At 43.0% G+C, this 8,316-nt stretch overlaps 1 protein-coding gene across 2 annotated transcripts in view; it reads right to left on the minus strand.

Moving 5' to 3' along the window:
• Positions 1 to 7,954, minus strand: part of YES1 (YES proto-oncogene 1, Src family tyrosine kinase) — a 90,578-nt gene extending 82,624 nt beyond the window's left edge. Inside the window, exon 1 of one of the 2 annotated variants that reach the window (XM_030810681.1) lies at positions 7,768 to 7,954. In XM_030810681.1, coding sequence (XP_030666541.1) covers positions 7,768 to 7,783 — 16 coding nt within the window. In that variant the 5' untranslated portion in view covers positions 7,784 to 7,954. Of the gene's footprint in view, positions 1 to 7,484; positions 7,742 to 7,767 lie in introns of those variants that run through there. The other variant, XM_030810682.1, reaches the window with a different exon arrangement.
• Positions 7,955 to 8,316: the final 362 nt, after the last annotated feature.

Consider the following 8,316-nt stretch of genomic DNA (forward strand, 5'->3'; position numbering starts at 1 on the left):
TTTGTCACACCACAGGTTTAATAAATGTTTGCTTAATTAGTAAAACTGCAATTTGCTTGAGAAAGTTCCGTGCCAAGTCCATGGGTCAGTTTTTTATAATCTTTACTTATAGCTAATTTGATTCCAAATTTTAGACTCAAACATTTCCTGAAAATGTTATCAATACGGTCATGCATCACTTAACATATATTCTGAGAAATGCCTCATTAGGCAATTTTGACATTATGTGAACACTCTAGAGTGTACTTACATAAACCTACGTGGCATAGCTGACTACAACTTTGGGCCATATAGTATGGCCTATTTCTCTCAGACTACAAACCTGTACGGCACACAACTGTACAGAATACTGCAGGCAACTGTAACAGTATTTGTGTATTTAAACATAACCAAATGTAGAACAGATATAGTAATCACACAGTATAAAAAAAAAATGGTACACCTGTATAGGGCAGCTCTACTATAATCTTATAAGATCACCATCGGCCGGGCGCGGTGGCTCACGCTTGTAATCCCAGCACTTCGGGAGGCTGAGGAGGGCGGATCACGAGGTAGGGAGATCGAGACCACGGTGAAACCCCGTCTCTACTAAAAATACAAAAAAAAATTAGCCGGGCGTGGTGGCGGGCGCCTGTAGTCCCAGCTACTGGGAGAGGCTGAGGCAGGAGAATGGCATAAAACCCGGGAGGCGGAGCTTGCAGTGAGCCGAGACTGCGCCACTGCACTCCAGCCAGGGCGACAGAGCAAGACTCCGTCTCAAAAAAAAAAAAAAAAAAAAAGATCACCATCATTGAAACTTCCTTAGGCAGAGCATGACTATATTGTAACAACTTCAACCGTGGCAGAGCACACATTTATATAAAGCTGAGAAACTATTAGAAACCATGAGGCCCAACTACCTTTTGTTTCAAATTGCAAAACTAAGGCCTAGGGAGTTTACTGAATTGATCAAGGCTAAACACCTCTTCACTGTCAGAAATGAAACTAAAATCTAGATAGTGCTCTACCTTCCAGTCCTTTCATTATAACACCATATTGCCTTCGCTGCTCCTTCCAAATGTCTGACTGCTACTATTTTTAAAGTATCCTTATTTGTAAAATATTAATCACATCAGAACAAAAGTTAGAAGTCAATACATTTGCCAGGAAACAATGTGAAGTATTAGCTTATACACAACCACCACCAACTTTCTCCACCTCACCCCAATTTCCACTTAATGCTAAGAAACTGAAAAGTTACATTAAAAAATTAGAGAAGTGAAAATCCTCTTAAGTCAGTTGAAGAAAACCTAGAATCCACATTTTGCTGGGAACAGAGGCTGAAAACCAGACAATCTTGAAGTTTCAGTGGTCAGTCCTTTTCCTTCCAGCACTTCCTGTTCCGTTCTCACCCCCAATAACCCAGCAAAAGTACACCTATGAATTATGCATTCCTTCACACGTTACCACAAGAAAATCAGGACTTCTTTTTCTTTTTGTCCTAGGTATATATGAACAAGTCATAATTGTAATACTGATTGTCACTACTGTGATGAGATACCAAATGCGTTTTTTAAAAATCTAGGATTCTTCTTTAGCATAACTTGGACTTTCTTTTTTCACTAAAATAGTACAATGTATTTATTTAAAATAAACCTTACTAGAGACTAGTTTAACTTCAACTACAATGAATTTTCAGTTCATATTAGAAATATCAAAATGAACTTTAAATTCATATTTGAAGGATTGCTTAAGCTATTTTGTAAAATCACCTTCTAGAACAAAACCTTGAGAGCAAAAATCTAAAGAATTAACTTCGAGCTATGAAAAAGCATTAAGCTAGTTTTATAACATTTTAGTAGAGGTGTACTCAAAAGATTTGTTTGCGAAAAGTCCGTAAGTGTAAATTCATATAAATCTACCCAGAACCACATCCCTACATACAATTCAGAATTTATTTAGTATTTATTGTGCTAAGGGCTGTTCTCAAAGATTGCTATAAAACAGTTCCTTGACACAGTGAATACTAGGTCAAGAATAACAGACAAGCATGGAAAGAAACAATAACAGTGCAAGGAGAGGTGTGTTTTGACATAAGTGTTTTGTGGGAGCACAAAGAGATCATAACACCAATCTCTTGCTAAGTATATGCCATAATGATGTGTACTTCTTACTGTTCAAATGCATGGTCTAACTGTACCTCATCCTTCCTCTGGTTATACAAGTTTGAGCACTACTTTTCTCAATCCTCTCTAATCTCCATCCCAAATGCCAAACCCCAAACTACCAAATTCCAAAGACAAGATAAATCAAAGGAATAGCTCCAGATTTTCAGTAGATAGTAGTGGTAAAAATAAGGACAAGACGCTCCTGTGGCTGGGTGTGGTGGCCTGTAATCCCAGCATTTTGGGAGGCCCAGGCAGGTGGATTGCTGGAGCCTAGGAGTTTGAGACCAGCCTGGACAACACGGTGAGACCCCATCTCTCCAAAATATTCAAAAATTAGCCAGGCATGCTCCAGTCTGGCCAACATGGTGAAACCCCGTCTCTACTAAAAATACAAAAATTAGCTGGGTGTGGTGGTGGACACTTGCAATCCCAGCTACTCAAGAGGCTGAGGCAGGAGAATCACTTGAACCTGGGAGGCAGAGGTTGCAGTGAGCCAAGATTGTGCCATTGCACTCCAGCCTGGGCAGTAGAGTGAGACTGTCAAAAAAAAAAAAAAAAAATTAGCCAGGCATGGTGGTGCACACCTGTGGTCCCAGCTACTCAGGAGGCTAAACTGGGAGGATCCCTTGGGCCCCAGAGGTCAAGGCTGCGGTGAGCTGTGACTGTGCCACTGCACTCCAGTCTGGGCAACAGAGCGAGATCCTGTCTCAAAAACAAAGCAAAACAAACAAAAAAAAACAGAAAAGATGCGACTGCTGCTATTTGCTTGGCATATTTATAAGCTGAGCAGCATTTTAGAAGCAGCAAAATTTGCCTATGGCATCTTCCAGTCTGGGGATTGCCATATATAGCTGATAACGTATTTACAACTGTTGATGTCCATCTTTCTCAAACACGAGGGATAAAGAAAGAACAAAAGGAAAAGAATGCAGAGTTCCTACTAGCAAAATTCAGGCAGCCACAAGGGATATGCAACGTATAGCTGATTCTAGAAGTCATCCCTCTTGAAGGCCTTCCACTTCCTAGGAGAAAGTAGAGTCCAAAGAACCTATATGCCAGCAATTCTACTCCCCTCCCCTAAACAACAGTAAAAGAAGCAATTCTAAGAATCACAGCTTAAAGTGAAATGAAGTATAATGCTTCAAGGAACCTGCGGTCTCACAGCTTACTGTACATTTGAACAAGAGAAACTGAAGGACATTGCTACCCTAGATTTGCAGGAGAAAAGCAGTTGAGGCACAGAGGCTTGTAACTCAGTCCATTAGTACCTCAACAGTACATTACTCTATACTCTAAATTACAGGATTCTCTGTCTTTCCTGGAGTGGGCTTTCAGATCTCAAAGGTAAACCCAATCCAGACCAGGATATATTGCCATCAAGTCTGCTAGTTCTAAGACAACAGTAGTGCCGCTGCAGCCAACGATTCCTTGGCATACAGACATGTGAAAATGATATTGGCGGCAGCACTGGCGCTTCTCTTTCACCCTCTACTGTTACTATAGCTCCTTTTGCTAAATCTGCCTCTGAGTTTAGACAGGAGCTGGATGGTTGGTAATCACCCAGCAGCTGCAGCTGAGCAATACTCAGCCTAATTGTGGCACTGGAGCAGCTGAGAGGAAGAAAAGAGATAATACATACCCTACCATAGCCATACACGAACTACCAATAAGACAAGACACTTTAATAGAAACAGATTATTTCCTTTAAAGAAAAGCAGTTGTACCTCGCTATAGGACTTATATTATAAAACTGTTTAAATGCGAACTGAAGGTGACCTAAGCCATGTAGGGTTCTAAACAATGGAAGATCTTACTAAAACTTACTGTAAATATTCACACAACAAAGCGTGCACCACAAACATCACCTTTATAACATGACCGAAAGTTCCTGTGATATAAAAATTTGGCACAGATGAGATCTCTTCTTCAACTCTACAACAATGCAAAGCCACAATATCAACAACTAAAATAGCAAGCCATTACATAAAGCAAATAAAATAGCATGACCCAATGGTTCTCTCCATTTCTGAAACTCCAACACCATATTGTAATTTGCCTTTTGAACCAAAACATGCTCATTCTTCAGGTGCTGTAAATCTTCATAAACTTTAAACAAAAACTTATTTTATGCTGAGATTTCATGGCATTCTTAAGAATAGAAAAACTAAGGCTGAAATTACTGATCTAAAGAATTACTGTTCTAGAAAACCGAAAATAGATAAAAGTCAAAACTTACCATCTTGATGCCATAATTGAGTTTTGAGTTTTAATTGTCATGTTATGTAATTTTCAGAAAAACAGAGTATTTGATGACAGAACAGTATCCATTCGTTCAATAAACATTTTGATTATCTTCTATTGGTTATTTACAACATACAAGCCGAAGCGGATTTTAATTTTGTAAAACCTGTGTCTTCTGTCAAAATATTAAAACAATTAACTTACTAAAGAAAACTAACTAGAACTTTATTTAGAAATTTTTTCCCAAAATTTTCTAATTATTGTACATTTGGGAGTATTTGACTTTTTCTTTTTTTTTTTTTTTTTTTGAGACAGTCTCACTCTGTTGCCCAGGCTGCAATGCAGTAGCACTATCTCAGCTCACTGCAATCTCTGTCTCCCGGGTTCAAGCGATTCTCGTGCCTCAGCCTCCCAGGTAGCTGGGATTACAGGAGTGCGCCACCACACCCAGATAATTTTTGTACTTTTTAGTAGAGATGGGGTTTCACCACGTTGGCCAGGCTGGTCTCAAACTCCTGGCCTCAAGTGATCCCCTTCCCTCTGCCTCCCAAAGTGCTGGGATTACAGGTGTGAGCCACCGGGCCCAGCCTGACGTGTTCAAAGTAGTTATACATACTAGCTGGTATATGACAATTATGATTTAATAAATCTAATCCTATTTGCAAAGGATAGCCTAGGTAGTGTTCGAAAGTCAGTCACCAAATTACGTTCTTAAACCAAGCACCGTATATAGACATTACACACTGGATTCCTTAAAAAAAAAAAAAAAATTCATGTAAAATAAAAGAGAAACAGATTCTGCACACAAACGTAGGGCTTAATGAATTACACTAAGACCAATACCCTTGGTAACTCCTACCAGGTTAAAAGAACTTTGTCACCACTTCGGAAGCCAGGTCCCTATCACAATCTCCTTCCTCTTCCCATATATTTCCTTTCATAGAACCACAGGTATTCTATGCTTCTATTTTTACGTTCACAGAAATTTCCTTGCAGGTTTTTTTTTTTTTAATTACCCAAGTTTGGGTGACCCCAGAGCTTAGCATCACTTAAAAAATTGTTTTGGCATTAGTTTTCTTTCTTACTATAATGCTAATAGAATTAATAAACGATGTCTACACTGATTTTGTAAAGAAAAACTACCCATAGTAATAAATTATTTACTGTCTAACATGATGCAAATTTCAACTTTGAGTAAGTCAGTCTTAAAACATCGGTTGGTAATATTTCACTATACAGGTTTACTTCTAGTCTTTTAGCGCATTTATTCTTTTATCAATACATACCATGAAGAAATTTTACTTGCATAGACAATTTTTCAGCTTGTGAATTTCCTGAACTAAAACACACACACAAAAACAGCCCATGTATTAATATTATACTTCGACCACAAGACAAATTCCACCTAACCCAGGAAGACAGGTCAAAGCTGTAATTTCACTTTCAGATGAACAGAAAGGAATCAATTTGTGGTTTATGAAGTCAGCAAAACCTAACTGCGAAATTAAAGCTATTATAACATCACAGTGGTTACAACAGAGTATATATTTTAAGAGCCCTTTTATCTTTTTTCCTGGAAACATGGATATAAACTGTTTTGTTTTCAGATCAAAGGCAATTGTCTTTTTCAAATGTAGGACCCTCTGAATTGTCAACCAGCATTTAAAATCTCCACCGACTTTTAGCTAATGTCCAAAAATAAAAATACAATTTAACTTCCTTTTCTTACATGTCAATTGTGGCAGGGGTCTCACATTTATAAGCAAACAAACAAAAACAAAAAAACCATATATATTATTTGCTAAAGTAAAACTTTCTTACTGCGCAATATATGAAAATCGTAAGTGATGCATACAAGATCCTTGGCTAATACAAGATACTCCTTTATTACCCGACCATTCGAAATGCTTCCTGTCCACCGTGTGCCAAGCACTGATAGTTATTAGATTTACCATGCACTTTTCCTTAAATGCACAGTCACGTGTATACATTTAGTAATACTTTCCTTAGTGCGTAATTTAACTTTAGAAATGTAACAGGATGGTTTAAATATTTAAAATTATCAAGATAGCTGTGGCACTGTAATCTTACAGTTATATATAATACATGATACTATAATCATATCATGTGAAATCAACTATGTAAAAACACACACCCGTGGAACGTATACACATAATAAATGGAATGGACATAAAATTGTGCTTCCACCAAAGACTTTCATTATTTCCTTTAATAATTTATAAATTATATATAGTATGTTATTCCACGCCTGTATCAATTATACAGAAAATGATTCAACCAAATCCGAAATGTTAAGTACCTACTCATTACAAAACAAAAACTAAAGTCCCTACACCAGACTTGATTTTCAAAGAGCTTCTTAAAACAGCTCTGCCCCATGCCCAATAAAGTGAAAGCTGGAAGCAATTATGAAGAAGAAAAACACACTTTAAGACAATTTTCTTTAACACATGTGGACAGGGAACCGAACGCAACGGGAGGCGGAGTGGCATGATTCCGTAAAAGTGAACGCTGAATGGTAAATTTCCCAACCCCCAATCCAAAACAAAGGAAAACTTTAAACATGTTGCGGTTTTCAATCAAACCAAGTAAAGCCAGAGAGGCTCACCCACTCGCCCCACACACCCGCTCCTCTCCCCGCACAGCTGCTACCGGCGTCGGCCGACACACTGACCCCCAGCCTTTAGGACCCAAAGGGGCCGCTTCCCTCGCCCCTACTTCGGCCGTGGGGGCAAAAATAAACCCCTCCTCTACGTCGCCGGGCGGTCCTCACGACCCCAAAGACAAGGGGTGGGGAGTGTCCCCACGCCCCTGGAACCTCAGGTCGGACTTGGGCGGGACCCGGCAGGTCTGGACGGGGCAGAGACCGAGTCAGGGGCGAGCAGGTAGCGCGGGGAACGAGACAAGCCCGCCGGGCGAGCCGGGGGAGGGGAGAAGTTTCTTCCCAACTTCCCGACTCGCGCCCGCGGGGGCGGGGAACGGCGGCAGCGGCGGTGGCGGCTCCGGGCGCTGGGGCCTAGCCCTGTCGGGGCAGAGGTGGAACCCTCCGCCCGCGGGGCCCCACGGGGTCCTTACCTGTCCTCCGGCCGCGCTCTCATGAGTCGCTGCTACCGCAGCTCGAGGTGGCGGGAGGGGGCGGAGGGCGGAGGCGAGGCCCGCGGGCCCTCTCCCTCCTCCACCTCCTCGTCCCGGGGCGCCCGGCGGCAGCAACGACGGCAGAGCCGGCCCGGGACGCGTTACTTCAGGAGGAGGGAGTTCCCGGGCTCCCCACCCCTCGGCCTCACTCTCCACCTCCTCCCCCCCGGCCCCGCCCCCTGACTGCTAGCGGGGGCGGGCGCGGGGCGGGGGCTGCGGGTACCTGCGCGCGCCGCCATCTGCTCACCGGAACTCGGGCCGCGCCGGCCCGGCTCCGGGGCCCCCAGCCTTCCGGCGCCTACGCCCCCATCAGGTCCCGTCGGCGGGCTCCGGGCCGCTTTGCTGTGGTCAGGAGAGGCGACCGGTCCCTGTCACTTCTCCCGACCCAACATGGCGGCGGGGTCCGGGGCGGATTCCCGGGGGCGGCGCAGGCTGAGGGGGCGTGAGGAGGAGGTGCTTCCCTGCCCGGAGAACAGGTCCGCGGCGCCCCTGCCCACCCTCGAACCCACCGACGCTCGGCTGCCGCGGGGATTGAATGGGGCGCCCCGATTCCGCCCTTCCGCTTTTCTCTTTTCCTTGGCCCGGCTCTCAGTAGTGCCCAGAGCTTTGGGGCTTGTTTTTGTGCGGGAGGACGGGTTTGAGTTTTTTTGGTTGGGTGTTTGCTTCTCAGCACTATGCTTCCGCACCCTTTGTCGTTGGTAGTAAAATCTCAAGCCCAACCGCGTGAGCCGGGGGCGTTACTCACACCCTCATCACCATCTTGATCGCCGTC

This window comes from Nomascus leucogenys, chromosome 4 (assembly GCF_006542625.1).
Source record: "Nomascus leucogenys isolate Asia chromosome 4, Asia_NLE_v1, whole genome shotgun sequence".
NCBI classification, from domain to species: domain Eukaryota; kingdom Metazoa; phylum Chordata; class Mammalia; order Primates; family Hylobatidae; genus Nomascus; species Nomascus leucogenys.